The following is a 21,002-nucleotide window of genomic DNA, read 5'->3' as shown; positions in this document are numbered from 1 at the left end:
CTAACAGTGCCATTCTAAGCAGAGTTACACCCTTCTGAATCAACTTAAGTCAATAGCCTTAGAAGGGTGTCATTCTGCTTAAGATAGTAGACTTTTTCAGCGGTACATTCAAGCACACCAGGATCATCTCAAGGACATGGAGATCCTCTTAATATGTGTGGCTGCCATGTTGTCTGAACAGAGGTAACACACATATGTTTATGGATATACAGCTTCTGTACGCACAAACTAACTACAGGATTATCAGGGTTTTGCATAGTGTGCACTCAGGTTGTACATGCATAAAAAAACTGCACATGGTTCTCTTCATATGAAATGGCAACCACACATTTTGGGAGTATTGCAGATAGAGCATACTTGCAATACACAAAATTGCAGAGCTTGTGGTATATGTAGTTATAACAATTTAAAATGGCTGGTGTCAAATTGTAAGTGAGTGAATATTTTGGGCCTTTTCTCAGGTTCCATTCTTGATTCAATAAATGCTCATCTGTTGACATCGAACAGGAGGTACTTCTTCAAGGCAGCACTCGATCAATAGTTTCTGATCAATATTTTGTATTGGGGAAATGCAACCTTATATTCACTGTGATTGTTGTGTGGAAGGTGCTTGTATGCATCTATGTCACATGGGGGGGATACTACTATTTTGCCACAGAAAAGCCACTTCCTGGATTAATGACAAATGGCTAAAATCAACACCTCAAACACAATTTGAACATTGCATGGAATAGTCCTGTGAATACCTAGTTGCCCAAGTAACTACACTGTGGAAGAGTTTTATCTGAGTAATAAATACAGGAAACAAAACATCTTTTCCCCCGTCCCATAACACAGAGTTTTTAGAGTAAAAAAACCCCCACACCCCAACATTTTCATTGTGGCAATATGCATAACCTATCACTGATGCTTTTGACTACCTGTACGGTATATCTTTATTTGGATGTGGAGTGGCACAATACCCTTCAAAAGACAGTCGGATGTAATAGTTAAACTGGGATCCAAGTTCAGATTCCTCCACATTGCCATAAAGCTTGCGAGGTGATCTTCCCCATTCTGCTGTCCCTCAACCTAACCTTCTATAGAGGGCTGTGGGGATGGTAAAATGTAGGAGAACCACATTTGCTGCCTTGTGCTCCTTGGAAGGCAAGTGGAATAAAAAAGTAGTAAAGGAAGATTCTTTTGTAAAGACCTACCTAGAAAGACAGGATCACCATAGACTATTGCCAAATGGAACCCAGCACTTCAAGACTATTGAAAACTGCCTTGTACAAGTTTGTTTAGGAGCAGGGCCCAAGACTGAAGTTCAAAGACACTTGCAGGTTCCATGGAAATCAATGGGACATGCAAAAAATTCTGTTTAGATCATGGTGCCAACATTTTTTTCTCTCAAGGTTTTTATATTTAGTTATATTCCTTGGATTTGAAACAGGCTTTTTAATCAGTTTACAAGCGTGATGGGGGGAAAGAAATCACAGCAAGCTAAGCTTCTTTGTAACTGCTTCAGGAATCACATGATTATATTTTTTCTTGTGGGTGGCCAGAAATATTAATATTGACTCTTTATTGAATTCAGTGAAATCTGTGAATATCACTGCCACATAACAAGAGATCTCTTACTTGAAGCCCATTCCACTATGGGTCACTTTTATGACTTTTAAGACTGCCACATTTCTAACTTTTGTAAGTTTCAGCCAATTGCCTCTCTTTGGCACTTTCAGAAGGAAACAAGAACCAACCTGTATGCTGCGAGGTACTCAACGTCTCCCACTGGGGGATCCAAGCCACCTGTCCAAGCAATATTTATATTATAACCTTCACCAGGGCCACTTCCAACCTAAAAGGAGAGGGGAAGGAGGGGGAAGTGCCAGAGGGAGAATGGAAGAGGAAAGGCAGGGAGCAAATCAAAATAAGAAAACATACAAAAATGTCCTTTTGAAACAAACATCAAACAGCATGTCAAATCAACCCAGCCCTGCTTGACAAGGACTGTTCTGGGTTATGCACTTGTTCTACCCTAGTCCCCCAGTCCCCATAGACTATTTGGTAATCTAGTGCAATTTAAAGCACCAGTGGAGGATGAGAAAATTAGGGGGTAATCATGCAACGCAATTACCTGAAAAGATACAAATAAAACTGGGGCTCTAAAGAAATAAACCTAACCTCATTTGGGGCTCCGCTGCCAGGGAAGAAGTTGCCTTCATCATAGCGATGGAGGGAGACATACAGGATGCTGGGGTCAGCATAAAAAGCCTGCTGTGTACCGTTGCCATGGTGAACATCCTAAAGGGGAAAGAAAACAGATGACAAATGCAATCATGTCCAAGCCTATGTGCCGAGAGCCCTCCTGCTTTCTTTTCGTCTTTTCCCTCTCCCTCTCTTTGTGTTTCTCCCTTCTTCTCTCCTTCCTTCCTTTTCTCTCTCCCCTTCCCGCCCGCCCTTCACCACCCCAAACTTCCTGAACTTTCAGGCAAATTACTCTTTAATACACTCATTTTTTAAACTGGCTTCTAAAATCAGGAAACCACAGTGAGCATGCCCTTGAGACTCCAGATGAGCAGTCACTGAGAAATCCCAGTCCTTTTGTACAATTAGATATTATACACCGGCTCTTTGTACTCCCTGTCTCAGTGATGGAATCTAGCATCCTGTTTTATGGAGGAATTTTATGACTTATTAACTGCCAACAGTTCATAACCCCTCAGGCTTAATTAACTAGTCTCATTGGCCTAAAAAAAGACTAATGTTTAAAGTACAAACTAGTCTTTTGCAGAAGGATCTGTGGGCTACAGAGCATTCTCGCAAACCTTGAAAGAACACCAAAGATTCGTGGATTCATTGATTTGCCAAGTTCTACTATTGAGGTCAAAGGGTTTGCAACCAGCTGAGTAAATTGGCTTCCTTGAAACACACATTTCAGTTAGCTGTCCCTCAGCAGCAAGATCCACATCAAAAGGGAACCCAGATGCAGAAAGGACTTCACGTTTGTAAAATCGTGCTGGCTGCAGTTGAAGATGTAAGAATATGATCTCATTAGCGTTGAACACCCTGATCCTCAAAAGGCTGCAAGTGCCATTTATTGCAAGGGACACACACTGGCAGGACGTTTAGAGGAATGAGTTGCACATCCTCCTGCAAAGGGCAGCCAATATGCCTAAAAGATCGCCATGTCCCCCAGATACTGCCGTTTCATACTGATGACTGGAAGCTATAATTTCTCTAGATCTTTTGAGCTGCAATATAAAGCAGGATTACTTGTAAGTAATTCTCAGTGAAAATTAAAAGGACTTACTTCCAAGTTAATACATGTAGAATTAGGCTAGACTGAATGATTTCATAATCACCACCTTGTGAAAGAAGCCCCTTATGAAACATGCTCTCTCATTTGGCATATAGATGTGAATAATGGGTAATTCAAACATCACACAGAAGAGGAGGAGGAGGAGGAAGAGGAGGAGGAGGAGGAATTGGTTTTTATACACCACTTTTCTCTACCCAAATGGGTCTTGGAGTGGTTTACAATTGGCTTCCCTTCCTCTCCCCACAACAGGCACCCTGTGATGTAGGTGGATCAGAGGGAGCTCTGAGAGAAGAGGTTCCTGTAAGTGAGTGGTGAAGGAAGTGTGAGCACTTTATAACTAAACAGGGACTAATGCATTTCTGTGTAATGAGCATGGCACATGAAGTCTGGAGAGTGCAGAATGTGGGTTTAATCTAGACTGAATTTTCCAGTGGCTGAATTTTCCTGCCTCCATCTCCCACTGCAGCCCATTGATCTCCATTAAATGCCACCCTGAGGAATATTATGGGGGGCATCTGCCACAGTAAGGGAGAATCAATGGAAGTTGCCAATTTAGGTTGCTGTACAAATGGTTTCCTGCATGTTTTCCTATGGAAGAGATGACCAGAACTGGGTTGAGGATGCTAAAGAGCAGTTCACATTTTGCAAGAGTTTTAAAAAATTGATAATACTGGTCCAAGAATGTAAATTATAACATGGAAAATGAGAAAAACCACATGTCAAAACATGCACTGAAAGGGCAATAAAATCATACTGAGCATTCTCCAGTTGTACCAAAATGGCACTAAAGAACAATCATTTTACCAGGTTATTGAATGAGAGCATTATTTTTTTCACTCCTCTCTTGCACGTAGTTATGAGATTGCTCTAGATTTCACAAAGCCACACACCAAGTAAATAAGTGAGGCGTGAGTGACCCTGGAGTTCTTGGGTCTCCCTTCCTGATGTCATTAAAGGTCTTGTGCTGTTGTGGGGAAATGGCCTTCCAAATTTTTGAAACCTGAGTGTACTTGCTGCCTGCTCTTTATCCCAGCTGAGGTTCAATTTCAGCTATGTTTTGGGGTAATACAGAGTTGGTGATCCTTTGGGAGATTTTATGAATCTATAATATTATTAGGCTATTACTGATATGTTCAAATTAATGCTGAAATGAGATCATGTTATTTCATTAAGTAAAATAGCTCCTGGGAAAGTGAAACCACAAAACATATTTTAAGGAATTTTAACATTCATGGTGAGCTCATTAGTACGTCCAGCAAAACCTATTCCCAAGGTGCTGTTATGGCCCATTGTAATATATCACAGTATGTCATTCAAAGGTTTCCAGATATAATGAAACCAAATGTCATCTGCCTGTAGCCTTTATTATAAGTCTGTGTGTCACCAAATCTTTAAAATGTCAGTCCTTACAATTTGAGAGCAGTACTTGCGGTACAATCCTTCAAGTCTTTACAATTTGAGAGCAATACTTGCAGTACAAACCTGAGCACAATCACGCCTTTCCAACCCTGTAGGCATCAATGTTCTTAGAAGGCTGTAACTCTGCTTAGGATCGCACTGTAAGTCTATGGAAGTCATTCATTAATAGTGGAAGATCATTAATTTATAATGTAAATGTTTGCTTGATGCAAGAGAGAAATCTGTACAGAATAGGTAGGCCTATATTTGCTGCTTGGATGTTAGTTAAAGTCCACAGTAGATCAGGTATACTGTAGAAATTACCAAAGCATCATTTAGGTCAAATCACAACCAGATTTTAAAGTGTTTTAATTATCATTTGGGAACCATCTCCTGTTTTAATTGATGCTCATTATCACCATTCACAAGTTACGCATTTCCTTGCCTGTATAAGATGCTCATCCATAAGGCCAGACAATTAGTCTTAGATGCAATGGATTTATTAAGATAACTAATCATTCCCCAGCCTATAATTCATGCTACCCAGTCTCTTTCTTTGTATCCAGTCATACCTCTTCATCTTGCTCCAGCTGATTATCAGAGTCTGCTAATTATTTTCCTGATGGATCTTAATATAATGACTTCTATTTCATAGTAGCAGCACTGACTGGTGAATTATCACATGAGCAGTAACTTGGGAAAGGATGGAGCAAGGGAAATATGCTGTTCCTTTACCTTTTATCTAAGGTACTGACCAAGATACAGGACCTTAGACCATAAAAAATAGTAAAGGGACATCTTGAAACCTGCTGAGATATTGTGGTGGAGGACCACTGCCCTTACTTTCAACAGGCATGGCTCATCCCAAAAACAGATGAGTAAAAATGTGCATGTGGTAAGGCTTCTCTATCTGCTAACCTTTACAAGAACAGAGAAGGTTGAATCCTCAAGCAACACACACAAATGTGTTTTCCAAATGTTTTGTTAGCAGTATCACACTTTGTTGTGAACCTTGGCTGATTGTTGTTTGTAGAAATACCCTTTCACCAATGTACTTTGTCACTGAGTTCCCACTTAGGTGCTCTGAGTTCAACAGACAAGAGGGCAGACTAGTGTCACTCATGCTGTACAGTTTGATATATGACACGAGAGCTCCCCCACTGGGTCTTACGTACTCCTAGTGGTGTTTCAACATTGGATGCAGAAAGCGTAAGTAAAAATCCTTTCCCATGTGGAGGCTATGGAGCCAGAAAACAAGAAGAAAGGGTATCATTTGGAGCAATGTCAGAGGCAGCAATGGAACTGAGATTCCAGGTGGGTATTAGCCTCTGTCTCCTAAGGCACAGTACTTCTTGGAGCAGCATCCTGCTGGTGTCTGCATTACTGTACTGTTTGCTTAATTTCCCCCCACAACATTGAGCTTCATCAGTGCAGAAGAACATGACATTATTTAATGGTAGGATAATTCAATAAATCTTGTAAAATTATAGTGGGCTATCAGAAATCTTACGTGGCCCGAAGTCATCACTGCAGGAGTGGTGGGTTCCATAACCCATTTAAACACTCTATATGTGATCTAATTTTTCTCCTCCAGATTGACTGTTAATCCAGAGAAATGGACATCCATTGTTCTTTTACGCACAGTACCAAGTTTTCTGTCCATAAGCATGCTGCTCTACAACTCTGCCACTCTTTAGGATATCTTCCTCAGCAAGATTCAAGGCAGAACAACTCTGTGCATGTTTCACATCATTATGTTTGTGTTATGTATTGAGCCTGGGGCATTCCAGAGCTAGTTACCAGAGACTGGCTGAGCTTGTTGCTCCAGAACAATAGCTACCTGGATTCTGGGAGGTGGGCAATCAGGAGTTAATGGTTCAGAACTTGTTCCTGTAGCTGTGCGTGTTGGGAAAGGGGTGTGGGCTTTGCATGCTATTTAAACAGGGCCATTTTCCCTGTTTGTGTGTCTTGTTCCTGAAATCACTAAATAAAGCAGAGCTATTTCACTGCAAGGCATCTTGAACCCAGTATTTTATAGTTTGTAAAACACCAATTCAGAACCAACAGAGCAGAACAAAGAGGGGGTGCTGCTTGTACAGCATCAAGGATGACATCAGAAAGATGTCATGAACTGTTTGGCAGTGGGGAATTTGCATCTAATTTTTTGCAAGAAATATTCACAAAATGAAAACTGTTTCATTTCTACATGATTGTTTATATTTTGTAGTAACGAAGGATTAATGAATAAACTGCTTTACTACTGGGTGAGAATAGGACAGGTGAACAGTTTATGTACACCCTCTCCCTACAACTCTACACTCTCAGTGTAAGGTATGTAAAATGAATGCTAAATATATATATGGATATTGTTATTAGGCTATAATTCCCATATACCCATCAATGAAATGCCTCAAGAAGGCCTGGATGGGGTCCCTTTTGGCCTGTTGTTAATCAGCCTTTGGATAGAGAACAGGAAAGGAGGCTGTATAATATTTTCTCTGTGTTCTCTACTTTGCTGGGGCTAATGACAACCACCCCCATCCAGAACCCCATCCATTTGGAGCATATAAACTTCTCAGTTCAGAGAAGAGGGCAGCATCCACTAATGTGAATGGAACTGCTACCCTCATGGCAGTGAATAAGGAAGGTTTTAAGAGAAGGGTATGGTATATAAAAGCTCCTTTACTTGTAAGGGCCAATGTCAGAATTCTGCTAGGTCATTGCCTGAGACCCATCATTATATTGTTTTGCTCCAGTGCCTGGAAATAATCTTTCTCAGATGATTTGGATAGCTAATAGAACCATTAACCTGATAATATGCCATTTTTGGATATACATTGTTCAGTGTATATTTGCTGCTTCTCTGTCACACCGCCAGTAAGCCAAATATATCATCCCATTAAATAAATACATTCTTTTAAAAAAATAGAAATGTTCAAGGAACAGCGAGTAATAGTGTTAATAGGAACTAATAGTGGAGGGGCTATGAGTCAGAGGAAGAGTACATGCTTTACAAACAGGAGGCACACATAGCATCTCCAGTCCAAGGAAGGGAATCTCAAGTGACAGATAGTGGGATCCCAAAGAGATCCCAGAGTACTGGTGCCAGTCAGATCAGGCAATGCCAAGCTAAAAACCACCAATGGCCTGTCTCAGTACAAGGCAACTTTGTGTGTTTCAGAAAGGTTTTTGCAACAGAGACATGGCTCAAGGTTGACCACTATCTGATAGTAAGATGAACAGGGGAAAATAGAAGTGCATAATATGCAGGAAATGGGCCAAAACTCTGGGCTCTATGTATAAAATGAGTCTGGAGAAACAAGATTTTAAAAAATGCATGTTATAAACATTCTGCACCATCAGTTGTGCATGATGTTTCTACTAAATATATTAAATTATTGTGTGTCTCCTCCCGTCAGTTTGAGCACTCATTCCCCAAATTAGATAAAGAGTATGAGAGTTACAGTCCCATACTGTCAAACTAAGGAGAGTAGAAAAATTGTTTTAACATTTTGTGCCTTTACATGGTTTAACAACAAAACGTATAGGAATATTTTACAAAGAATTCATATGCTAAGATCAATGAAGGCAACCCCCTGAGAAAGAAATAGTATAAAAGTTTCTGAGCACATTTTCCCTGTTGGATGGATGCATTAGACTAGCTCCTTATCATTGTCCCATAATAAATACTATTTTTGGATTGTGTAGGTTCTTCCCATTGCCATTTGTATTATGTAACTAGGAAAAAACACCCAGAAGAACCCCCATTGGACATAGTGGTATTTGCTAGAATATCATTATATTATGTTCTGAACATTAGAGATGACTGAACCTTCACATTTCCAGTCCTTTGGGAGTTCTTTAGGAGTTCTGCTTTGCCCACTTTTAAAAAATAAAAATACAAATTTGGTTGATTGTTCTACACTATTTATTATATATTAAAATATCTACAACCTTCCCTTCCTCTCATGGCTCAAGGAAATTTACAATTCCAAATATAAAATACAATAAAATCCTGATTAACCCCCCACCTCAAGGATATCTCCCAAGTTTACACCCCATTGTATGCCCTTGCAAATAAAATGGCCTTGCAGCACCTTCTAAGAAAACCTTACAAAGTGGGTACCTCTTTCATCTCCTCAAGAAGGGGGGAGCTATGAGAGCATGGGATCTAGGCAATGCCAGGTGGGTAACCTTAAGCAGGGGAACAACTAGTAGGTGGCAACCTGAGGACTGTAGTTGAGGAACAGGGATATACAGTAGAGCTGCCAAGTCCCCCCGGGGGGCAGGGAAACCCCCGCCCCAGAGGCCCGTTCCCTGCCACCGGCGGATCAGGCCCTGGGGGGAACCTCACCCCAGCGTGCGCGTCACCAGGAAGTGACGTTATGATGCCGGGCACGCTGGGGGCGGGGCCACGACCATCCGAGGGGGAAACTCTATGCAAAGGACGACGAGGGGGAAACGCGCATAGGACGCCAAGGGGGAAATGTGCATAGGACGCCAGACGGGAGTCCCCCACTCCCGACGATTTTCGACTTGGCAACCCTAATATACAGAGAGAGACGGTTCTTTAGATCTATGGGCCTTGAACTATGAAGCACCTTGAATTGAACTTGGATTGAGCTGTTAGCCAATTTTAAACTGGTAGTCTATTTTAAAATAGGCAAAATACAAACACATTTTGACAGCAAGCACCGGACAATAATCAGGCTGCTGCATTCTGAACCAGTTTCAGTTTCCATGTTCTCTTTAAGGGCAACCTATCATGGAATGCATTGCAAAAATCCAACCACGAGGTTACAAAAGCATGGATTCATGTGATCAGGTTGCCTGAGTAAGAAAGGAGAGGTGGTTCACTAAATGCAGCTATCAACCAAACCACAACCTGTTTTTCAAACAGTAAGGCTGAATTCATGAGCATCCCCACTAATATTAGATTAAGAGTTATGCTTTTTTAAACATCTACTTTTTTTACTCATCTGCATTCTTTATCGATTAAAATGTATTCCTTTATATAAAGTACTAGAAATAAGGCCCATTGTGGAAATAAATACAACGAGCTCTAGAAAGAGGCTCTGTGTGAGTACCCCGGCCTTGAGGACTCAGTGTCAATCTCCTGTGGCCACTTTAGAAGGGTATAATGATACAGAGTAGACCATTGTCTCCAGGGGAACTGATCTCTGCCACATGAAGAGCAGTTGTAATTCAGAGTGATCTCCACCTCTCATGTGAAGACTGGGAAGAGTGGTTGCCCAGGAGGAAATGGCTGCTTTGGAGGGTGGAAGGCATGGCATTGTGCCTGTCTGAGGTCCCACCCCTCCTCAAACCCCACTGTCTCCAGGCACAAGCCTTCAGATCCCCAGGAATCATCAGCCAGCCAGCCAGCCAGCCAGCCATAGTGGAGCCAAGCAGGAGAGAGTTTTCAGTTTATTCTGATGGGAAAGTGGCCAAGCTGGCAGTGGGCGGGGGAGGGGGTTACACTGAACCAAGCTTGGCCTACCAACAGTCACTGAGGGAAACAGCAAAAGTGTCTTCGTCAAGGGTGAGAGAGCCATCTGCCAGTTATTCTGAGAGGCAAGGTGGCTGCAGTAGAAGTGGGCAGGGAACAGGAGCAGACACAGCACCCGGCCAATGAGTGGCGGCTGACGGCCCAATGGCTGATGGAAACACACTGCACAGCCAATGGGAGAGCTGGGAATGGCCAAGATGTAAGGGAATGATATATATAGAGAGAAATATATAAGGATTCCTTCATTTACTTTGCTTGTTGTATCAGCTTATTGCCCAGGTGACCCGTTGGCAAAAACTTTGGCACACATGCCAGTTATCTCCCCCCCCCCAGTGGACGTGTACCCTTTCTCAGATCCCTGACCTGCTTTTCTGTCTGTTGAGAGGTTTAGCACAAACTCATTGCCCTGACTTCCAAAGCCCTGCATGGCCTAGCTGGCCACATGTGTCTGTGCCCTGCAACCTTTACCACAACTTTGGCATCTGAAAGTTTCCTGCACCCTGAAGTGATTCTGCCCTTTGTCCCTTGCAGCTTCCTTCTTGCACATGAGAAGGAAACCTTGCACCCCCTCCTCGCAATGCAGCCAGATGAGTTGTCTGCAACTGCTGCTCATGAGGGAGGGTGTGGCTGTGAGACTCCGCTCCAGCTGGGGGGGGAGGGAGAGGCAGGAAGCTTGGTCGACGAAAAGGGCCTCCCGGCTCGGCTTCACTTCCTCTTTCCCCCGTAAGCAGCCCATTGAAGGCAGGAGAGAGGATTTGCCTGGAGTTGTGCAGCTCCGCCTCCGTCCCATGAGAAGGATGTCTCCCAATGAAGGAGGGAGGAGGGGGGACTGGGTTGGGACCCAAGAGGAGAGCAGCGATGGCCCTGCTTGTCTGCATGGCACTGGGAATGGTGAAACATTTCACAGGGGGGGGCGGGATGGGGGAGAGCTCCATGTGCTTGGCGGGAGGACTTAACAGCTGGGTCCTGCTTGCATTGACTCATGAGCAAGTGCTGGTGAGTGGCTGGCGAGGAAGTGTGCATAGGATCGCAGCCTCAGCCAGCATGCTTTTTACTCCACTGTGGTCCCATGTTTCTGTCCTTTGAATTCCACCCCGGTCCCAGCTTTCTTTCCTTTTTATTCCACTCTGATCCCACTTTTCTGCCATCTCGCTCTGCTCCCCCCTTTCTCCCAGTTGGACTTCTTACCCTCTGCCCACCAGAGCGTCCATCCTGTCTGTCGGCTCCCACTACACTGAGGCTGACAGAGTGGCTGCTGGTTCTGTGGGTGGGACTCAGCGGACGCAGCCAGCCAATGCAGCCAGGGGATTGGCAGACCGTCAGAATGGCAGCTGAAGGGGCCAAAGGCTGTGGGAGCGTGTGGAACATGTGGAACATTGAGGCAAGAGGCACACAAAAACTCTTTTATATATAAGGAGATATTTTTTTAAAAAAACAAACAACCTTTTTTAGCTGGGAGGAGATACCTCCTCCAAGTTCCCATGTATACTTAATTAACCATCAGGAGACAATCTCTGAACAATCAATTCCTATTGAAAATAAATATGCTAATCACTGTTTCCTCTAAGCTGAGTTAGTGTGAGCTAGCTCACAGTTTTTTAGCCTCCAGCTCATACATTTTTGTCTTAGCTCAGGAAGGACAGCTCCAGAGCAAACTGATTTATGCAGTAACCAAATCACTTGCTCACAACTTTAATGTCAGGAGCTCACAAAGTAGAATTTTTGCTCATAGGACTCCATAGCTTAGAGGGAACATTGATGCTAACCACTCTGAACCATTAATCTCACCAATAAATGGTCAGCCAACATTTGTATCAGTATTCTGGTACAAATCAGTAGCCCTGACCTGGATAGCACAGGACAGCCTGATCCCATCAGATCTCAGAAACTAAGCAGGGTTGGCCTTGGCTAGTATTTGGAAGGGTGATCTCCAAGGTCATGATGCAGAGGCAGGCAATGGCAAACCACCTCTGAAATGTCTCTTGTCTAGCTCACCACCTAGTGGTACATAACACTAAAGATCTAGAACTTGTGCCTGTCTATCTTAGGATCTCCTGGCTATTCTACACACAATGCCATACCATAATTATTATATATCCTAGTGGGACACTTGGTATGAGCTCCTGAAAAGACAAATCCAGCAGGGGACCATGGTGACATCCCAAATCACAAAAGAAAGAAGCAAAGAAAGGGAAGGGATAGTAAAGGAGGGGGAGATGACAAGAATGCAACAGAAATATGCTTCTGCATGAACTTCAACAAGCAATTGAATAAACTGGGTCGTGCTTTCTCTCTGTCACAGTACAAAAGAAGCCATTTAAATACTTAGAAAAACAAACAAACCACCCAACCTAATTAAGAGTTCTGGAAAACGTGAAAGCTTGCACACAGTTTTTTGTAATTTTTGCTGGTCCTAATAAAGGTTTTATGTGGCTTTTGGTTTTGTATTTAAGCACTATGGTTCAAGATGAGCCAATGAATGTGACAGCTTCTTTCCTCCATGTACAAAGAAATTACAGTTGTCGAAGGCACCTAGGCTAGTTTTTAATTAAGATTACTTCATGGCTTGCAGTGCTTGGTGGTTTTTGGTTTCTCCTGGTGGGTAGTCGTGTTGGTCTGGAGCAGTAGAACACAGTTTTGAGTCCAGTGGCACCTTTAAGACCAGCAAAGTTTTATTCAAGGTATGAGCTATCGTATGCATGCACACTTCCTCAGACACAGTGAAATGGAATTTACCAGTCCATACATATAAGGCAGAGGTTGAATAGCAAATTAGCATACACTATAATGAAATGTTTTAAGAGATGCAAAAAGAAATCTTGTTTGAATAAAACTTCATTGATTTTAAAGGTGCCACTGGACTCAAACTTTGTTCCTTGGGTTTTCCTGTTTTCAGTTTCTGGTATGGTGTTATTGGATCATACTGACTAGTTGGTTTCAAAATGTCACAGGCCGCAGGCGCTGCTCTTGGAACGACAGGCATAGGTCAGGCCAGTGAACTTCCATGGCACAAGTGGGGATTAGAACCTGGGTCTTCCATATATCAGTCCAACACTCTCTTTTTTTTTTATCCCCCTGAGGGGAATTTTTAATTGATTTTTTTACAAACTACAAACTACAACCGAAAATATGGGAAGGGGAACTACATCTAGGAGAAAGAAAAAAAGACCCACTACTAACTAAAAACCCAAGAGTAGGAGATCATTACATCAGCTTAACTCAATGTTCTTTTTTTTAAAAAAAAAAGCCAATAAAACAATTAACATAGTCGGTTATGCTAAGTTAATTATCTTTTAACTATACTTCTAACTGCTTAGAGAAACCCCCTGAGCATCCCAAATCAGTTTCAGATTTCAGGCACATATCAGAGTCCTTCAGCCACTATTTATTCTTCTCTTTTCTAATCCTCAGTTTGTATGCACTTTTGGGGGCAGCCGCCCCTTCTCAGAGGGTGAGTCCTCGTCCGAAGACCCCGAGCCTAACTCGCCATCAGATTTGCTTTCTTCTTCTTCCTTCTCGTCCTCAGCTGGTTCCCCGAGCTGTGTTCTCAGAAAATCACGTGCCTTAAGAACAGAGTCAATCTTTTCTTTTTTGTTGTGCAGTTTGAAAATGATGCCTTCTGGGATTAACCATCTATAACTATTTGTAAAAATATGATTAGTTCTTTATCATTCTTTCTCTTCTGTCTAATATCAAATGGAATGTCTTTTAAAATCCTGATGTTGTTGTCCCCAATTTTCAAGAGAGTTCCTGTGGTTGCTTTCAGAATAGAATCTCTCACATGTCTCTTCAAGAATCTGACTACTATTTCCCCAGGCAGATTATTTTTCTTGATGTATGAGGAATAGGACCTATAGACCACATCCATCTCGCTGTAAAGATATTTCGCTGTCAAATCTGTCAATGGGGCTATTGCTTCACTCAGCCGTTGCTTCAGATTCTCTCCTTTAATTTCCAGGACCCCTTGAAACCGTAGGACCAAATTGGCTTTCTCCATTTGCAGCTGCAAAAGTTTAGACTCTTCCATGGCTTGCTTCATTTCCAGCTTTTGCACCTTTTTCTTGACTGTTTTAGTATTGGCGTCCATTTCCTTCACCTTCTCTCCCATTTGCTCCATTGCTTTTAAGGATTGGGTCAATTGTAACTGCTGTGAAGCCAGGCTTTGACCAATTATTGATAGTTGTTGCTTAATATTAGTCATCTCATCCAGCAGAGGGCGCAAGAAATCTGCCAACATTTTTGAAAGCTCAGCGGCCTCTTCCGTTCAAGGACTACCCACTAGTTTCGCTTTCAAAAGTTTATCTTTCTCTGGTTTCTTCCCCGCCATCTTTTGGGATTTGTTTACTTATCGCAAAGTTGCTAAAGTCTCTGATTTTCACCCAAATGCTTATCTGCGCTCTGGTAAGTCTCTGAAAACAGTTTCAAATGCTTATTTTTCCACTCCCCCCTCTTTATTCCATGTTTTTGTTTATGTGTTTGGGAGGGGCCCCTCACCTGCTCGCTTCCCGTTGCTCTTTAAGGGGGGCAGCTTTCTTTTTAAATCTTCATGTTCACTTCAACCTGACTCATGGTTCATTGTTGGCCAACCGGCCTCGCTCGGCATCGGTTTCTTTCCACCTGATCTCCAATGCTTGTCCTGGTCAGCAGCACTCGTACCATACGGTCACTCAGCGGCAGGACCTTCGGGGCGGAGGAGCGCCTCAATTCTCCAGCATTGCACCATGGAAGAGGTCACCCCTCAAAAGCCGCCTGTCTAGGAGCCTTTTACCACGGCTCCAGGGAGGTCGCGACCCGTTGCACCCCCTACTACACGTTGGTGTGCAGTTTGCATCCTCGGGACATCCGGGAGATGTGTCTGCCTGCATGTCGCCATAAACCGGAAGTCCTATAATTTCTCATTCTTTATATAAATATAGTCTGTCCCTCATAAAGCCGCAAGAAAGATATGATAGATTAAAACACACAAGCAAAACAAAATCTAGTTCAAAGCTAAGAGACCCTCTTCTCACAAGTATTTTCTTAACCCAAGCCCTCAGAAGCCAGCCTAAATAAAAAATGGTTCCTCAGCATTAATTGAAGATGGTTGGATTTAGTCCCATGTTCTGCCTGTCTCATTAAAATTAGCCTAGTGAGCAATTTGTTGAGAGTTCTGTAGGGTGTGTGTGTGCGTGTGTGTGTGTGTGTAGCTGGCAGGAGCTGCAGGTGCCCCTTTCCCACCCAGGAGCTAGCCCGGAGCTGCTGGACAGAGGATGACAGCAGTGGCATGAAGAGGATAGCAAGCCATCTACTTAAGTCAGGGCAGGAGGTGGTCCGCTGGGCAAGGCAGTAGGCAGAATCTTGCTGGGAACCCATGCTGTCGGACAAGGGTGGCTGGCCCCAATCTGCGCACAGCTTGGGCCACTGCACCAACACACCCACAGTGTGATATTCCCATAACAGACTATGCAAATCCACAGTATAAACCACAGAAGATGAGGCATAGTTCAGTGGTACAGCCATAAGACCCTATGACCTTTCCTTAGAGACTCCAGTATCAAGGCTGGGAAACATCTCTGCCTGGGATCTTGGAGCATCACTGCCTGGAAGAGTGGTTAGTATTGCACCGCATGATCCTCTGCATCACATGGAGCTGCAGTCAGACTCTGCATGGTCCAGTTCCTGATAATAAAACAGCTCTTCCAAGTGTTCAGAAAATTTCACATAAATGATCTCAGTAATCATCCAAAGAACCTTCTCTGCTAGATCAGAATTATCATTCTTACATTTCAGATGTCTGGGGGTGAGGGAGGGAAGTTGAGCCGTGGGAATAATGACTACCTAAGACTACCTTGTGAATTCATTCTTGAACAGGGATTTAGAATCATAGAATTGGAAGGGGCCATACAGGCCATCTAGTCCAACCCCCTGCTGTTTTGGTGAAGCACAGTCTCAATTTGCTTCAACAGGGACTTGTGTAGGGCTCACTGAACTGATTCTTAGGTATGTACCACCCCTGCTTGAGGGATAGGAATAATTTCTGTCTACCTTTTATAGCCTACATTTTGGTATAACCTTTATTTTTCTTGTGAGGCTCAGGCTGATTCCCAACATAAAATGTTTTTGAGCCTCTCTCCTATTGTTTGTATGCATAAGTAAAATCCAGAAATGCTCTTTCATGGTCAGGCAAGATGAGATGGGGGGCCAGTTTCCTGTGCTTTACTCTAATATTAATTAATTAATTAATTATTTAATTGTATTAAGATGGTTTTGGTCTGTTTTTCTGCCAGACTTCAGGAGGGCTCAAAGTGGTTTACACAATTAACTCCAGACATTATAATTCAGATCACTGAAGCTCAGAAAACAGCCTCTCTGTTGCCCACAACACAACTAGTCCTACAAGGCTGCAGGAAAGATGCTGAGTATGTTTGCATGAGTACACACTATGTATTTAATTTGCTTGGCTGTTCTTAACCCTTTTTCCCCAAGGAAAAGAGTACATGTGTGTATATATATTTTTGTGTGTATATATGTTATTGTGCAGTCGTGGACTTAACATCCATCAGCTTTTCCAATTAAGTGTGTGTGTGCATGTGTGTGTGCACACATGCTGAAGGCCTGTCTGGGCATCCCAGCCCCCCCCCCCCCAGGTGGTGAGCTGATTTATGCTTGCCCGCAGAGACTGATGGACCCAATTGAGTTCCAGAATGCTCTGCAGCATCCAGTGTCCCCTGACGATTCGTTGGATGTACTGATAGATGATTGGCATAGCCAACACCCTAACACCCTCTTCATCCCCGCTCCAAACTAGCTCCTTGGTATTCTGCGGAGCTTCAGAGGATGAAACTGGAGCTTAGACAGCTAGAGCAAGTTTGGCAACATATTCATGACAAAGCTACAAGAGCATCCTATAGAATGTTTATGAAATCCTATGAGGTGGTAGTGAAGGCTGCAAAGAAGGAATTTTATGCAGCCTCTATTGCATCCACTAGCTCTTGCCCTGCACAACTATTTGGAATAATTAGGTCACTAACTTTCCTCTCTGAGGAAACCCCAAATACTAGTAATCTGATAATTAGCTGTAAGGTTTTTGCAAGCTTTTGTTGTGGATAAAGTCTTGTCACACCACCAGGACCTGCTTGTCAATATTGATACAGTATAGGAACTGGGTTCATCTTTGGGTCTGGTACTGGACCAGTTCAGCTGGCTCTCATGGGCTGATGTCAATAGGCTCCTGGAAGCTGTGAAGCCTACCACATGCCTCTTGGACCCATGTCTATCATGGCTGGTAAAAGCCAGTGGTGATGGAATACAGGCTCCCCTGATGGACATTGTAAATCTGTACCTGAGTTTGAGGATCTTCCAGGAGAGACTGCTTTTAAAGAAACCATCCTTAGATCCTTCTGATTTGTCCAACTACTGCCCAGTATCAAACTTATTGTTCCTGGGCAAAGTAGTTGAGAGAGGGGCAGCAAAACAGCTCCAGGTTTTCCTTGATGACACTTTGGACATGGGACAGAGATGACACTGGTCACCCTCACAGATGACCTTTGCTGGATCTAGGTGGGTCAGTGCTGCTGATATTACTTGACTTGTCAGCAATGTTTGACATAGTCAATTACATCTGTTGATCCACCACCTTGCCAATGTGGGGATTTAAGGGACAGCTTTGATGTGGTTTGTCTCATTTCTCCAAGACTGGGGACAAAGGGTAGTGCTAGGGGAGAGGGTTTCACCATGTTGATATTACTTATGAGGTGTCCCCCAAGGGGCAATCCTCTCCCCAATGTTATTTAACATCTTTATTCACCCCAATGCCAAGGTGGTGTGGAATTTCATGCAAGGGTGTCACCAGTATGCAGATGACACCCGGCTGTCTCTGTTGATTAGTGGCCAGCCGAATGCTGCCCCATATATTTTGGCTGAGGGATTGGAGGCTGTGGTTGGTTGGTTAAAGCATAGCCCACTGAAATTAAATCCAAGATGGAGGTCCTCTGGGCTCTTCGTGGTGTGCTTTTAACACCAGTGCCAGCTGTCAAGAGTCTGGCTGTGATTCTGGATGCCTTCCTCTCAATGGAGGCCCAGGTCACAAATGTAGCTAAACTGGCATTTTATCACCTGCATCCGGTTAAGCAATTGGTCCCCTTCCTGTCTCTCCCTGACTTAGACACAGTGATCCATGCAACGGTCAACTCCAGTTTAGATTACTTTAACTCACTCTATGCAAGGTTACCCTTGAGACTGACCTGGAAACTACAGCTGGTTTAGAATGCAGCTTTGCATGTTCTTACGGGAACTTCTTCCAGAACCCATATCCAACTGGTGCTCCGCCAGCTACACTGGCTCCAGGTCAAATACCGGATCAGGTTCAAAGTAATCTTCAAAGCCTAAATGGTCTGGGACCAGCATACCTTTGGGACCACCTCTCCTGGTACATCCCCAAAGAGCACTATCCTCCAGTGATAATTGACTGGTGATCCCTGGCCCTAAGAGTGTCCAGCTGTCCTCAACCAGAACCTGGCTTTTTGGCCCTGGCTCCAACCTGATGGAACAGTCTGCTGGGTGCATGATCTGATGCAGTTCCACAGGACCTGCAAGATGGAGTAGTTCCGCCTATGGTTGAGGGCAGCAATGGCTCTTCTATCTTCAATTGCCCTCCCTTTCTCTTTCCCCTCCCCTTTCCTTCATATCAGGAAGATTTTAGGATATTTATCTCCCTCCCGGGATAAGGAGCTCGAGGTTGTGCGGTTGTGCCCTTTTATATGCCATCTATTTGTTCAGTTCAGTCACCTTTAATGGCATAATGGGAATAGTAAAATACATATCATAACTATCCCAACAAACTAAAATATAGTAAAAACAATTAAAATACATACAATTCCATTTAAAAGCCTGTATCTGATTTTAATCACTTCAACTAGAAACTTAGCAATGAAAGCTGCAATTTCAGGGTTGATGTCATTTAAGAGGTTTTGGATAATTCTATCTTTATTAACATTAGGATGTAAAATCTCCAGAACTTATGAAGCCAGGATTTTGGGGGGGCTGTTTTTTGGGGGGCAGATATTCTCTGAGCCCTGTTGTTCAGGGGAGGGGAGGCTATCTGGGCCTGGTGATTTTTCAGTTTTTAAGTTGTCTATCAGTTTTAGGACCTCCTCTCTCGTCACCTCAATCTGACTCAGGTCTTTCAACACCCCTCCCGAACTCAGCGGTTCTGGAGTGGGCAAGCACTTCTCATCTTCCACAGTGAAGACGGAGGCAAAAAATGCATTTAGCTTCTCAGCCATTTCCCTATCATCCTTCAGTACTCCTTTTACCCCTTGGTCATCTAAGGGCCCCACTGCTTCCCTGGCTGGTTTCCTGCTTGTAATGTATTTGAAGAAAGTTTTATTGTTGGTTTTTACGCTTTTTGCTATATGCTCCTCGTATTCCCTTTTTGCCTGCCTGACTACAGACTTGCATTTTATTTGCCATAGCCTGTGTTCCGTTTTAGCAGCCTCACTGTGACTAGCTTTCCACCACTTAAAGGAATCCTTTTTACCTTTTTCAGCTTCCATTACTTTGTTTGTTAACCATGCAGGCTTTTTCCCATACCTGTTTGTGCCTTTCCTAACCTGCGGATTTTTTTTTTTTGAGCTTCTAGAATCGTAGTTTTAAATAGTTTCCAAGGTTCCCCAATGGTTTATGGAATGAAAAAAATATATAGGCTAATGAATGCACATGTATGAGGCAGTTTGATGTGTTTGTGCTGCCAAGGAATTCTGAATAAGAGGAGCCCTGCAGAGTCCAACAATATGGCTCAGTTGCTGTCCTTCAGCCCACTTGTGCTGTATGGTTGTGCTGTTCTGCTGTATGGTTCTTGTGCGGACATCAACAGAGAATGATTTCATGGTAACAGAATGAACATGTTATTGGGTATGTTCACTGGTGTAACAACAATTGCTTTTCTCTCCATGGCTATTGTTATTATGTTGCCTTTGCAATTAACTAAATGTAGGATTTCCACTTTGTTTAACAAAAGTAGCTTCACAAAACTATCTGCACTAATTCTCCTGTCCATTTGTTCATATTCATATTACAATGTTGAAATAAATGATGCCTGGAAACTGTTCTCAGTTATTACTTTCAGATACAAACTGCTGGCAGTAGAATCCTTTGAACCTCCTTTAACTATTGCTATACTTGTTTAATTGGAAAAGATGCTGGATTTTAAGGCCATGACTTCACAACAAGATTTAATTATGAGTACTGATATTGATAAAATTTAAACTATTAAGCTCTATTTTTTTAAAAAAGAAACTTGACCATATTTTGTCTTTAAATCTTTTATCACCTGCAAAAATTAATTAAATGCAGATGTAACAGGTTAGGTTTGGATGCCAGGGTTCATTTCCTGTCTATGCTTTTTCAGACAACTTATTACACCTCCTCCCGAAGTGTAGGCAAAACAAAAATGGTGCTCATAAATCAACCTTTGGCTTTTCCTTTAGGCTGTAGATGGGGCTGGACCTTAAGTAGGAGGCAAAGCTCCAATTCATTATTCACAAGCAGAATGTATAGACAACAGGCCAAATGACAACTGTGTTTGAAGAATCCATTCGTTTGAAACTCTAGAATGGAGCAAAAGATAAATCTAATCCACCAGGTTTGCATTATTAAATCTGTTTTTCTACACAGAGTCATCCCATGCTGGCATACAGGATTTGGAAAGCTCTCTGAAAACCAGATCTTCTTGATTTGTTTCACTGGTGTCAGGATTGCACAACTAGCTGAGTTAATGTCAGCTTAAGGAAGAAAGCCAAGCTGGTTACCAAGGCC

At 42.9% G+C, this 21,002-nt stretch overlaps 1 protein-coding gene across 1 annotated transcript in view; it reads right to left on the bottom strand.

Annotated features, from left to right (window-relative positions):
• Window positions 1-21,002, bottom strand: part of LOC107122955 (histone deacetylase 9-like) — a 190,922-nt gene that overhangs the window by 95,265 nt on the left and 74,655 nt on the right. The window contains exons 9-10 of the mRNA XM_015426106.1: window positions 2,164-2,283; window positions 1,740-1,837 (exon numbers count right to left, since the gene is read on the bottom strand). Coding sequence (XP_015281592.1) covers window positions 1,740-1,837; window positions 2,164-2,283 — 218 coding nt within the window. The remainder of the gene's footprint in view (window positions 1-1,739; window positions 1,838-2,163; window positions 2,284-21,002) is intronic.

This window comes from Gekko japonicus, unplaced genomic scaffold (genome assembly GCF_001447785.1).
Source record: "Gekko japonicus isolate JY-2015 unplaced genomic scaffold, Gekko_japonicus_V1.1 scaffold77, whole genome shotgun sequence".
Lineage (NCBI taxonomy): Eukaryota > Metazoa > Chordata > Lepidosauria > Squamata > Gekkonidae > Gekko > Gekko japonicus.
Note: the sequence above shows the minus strand (reverse complement) of the source record. Positions and strands in the feature narration are given on the sequence as shown.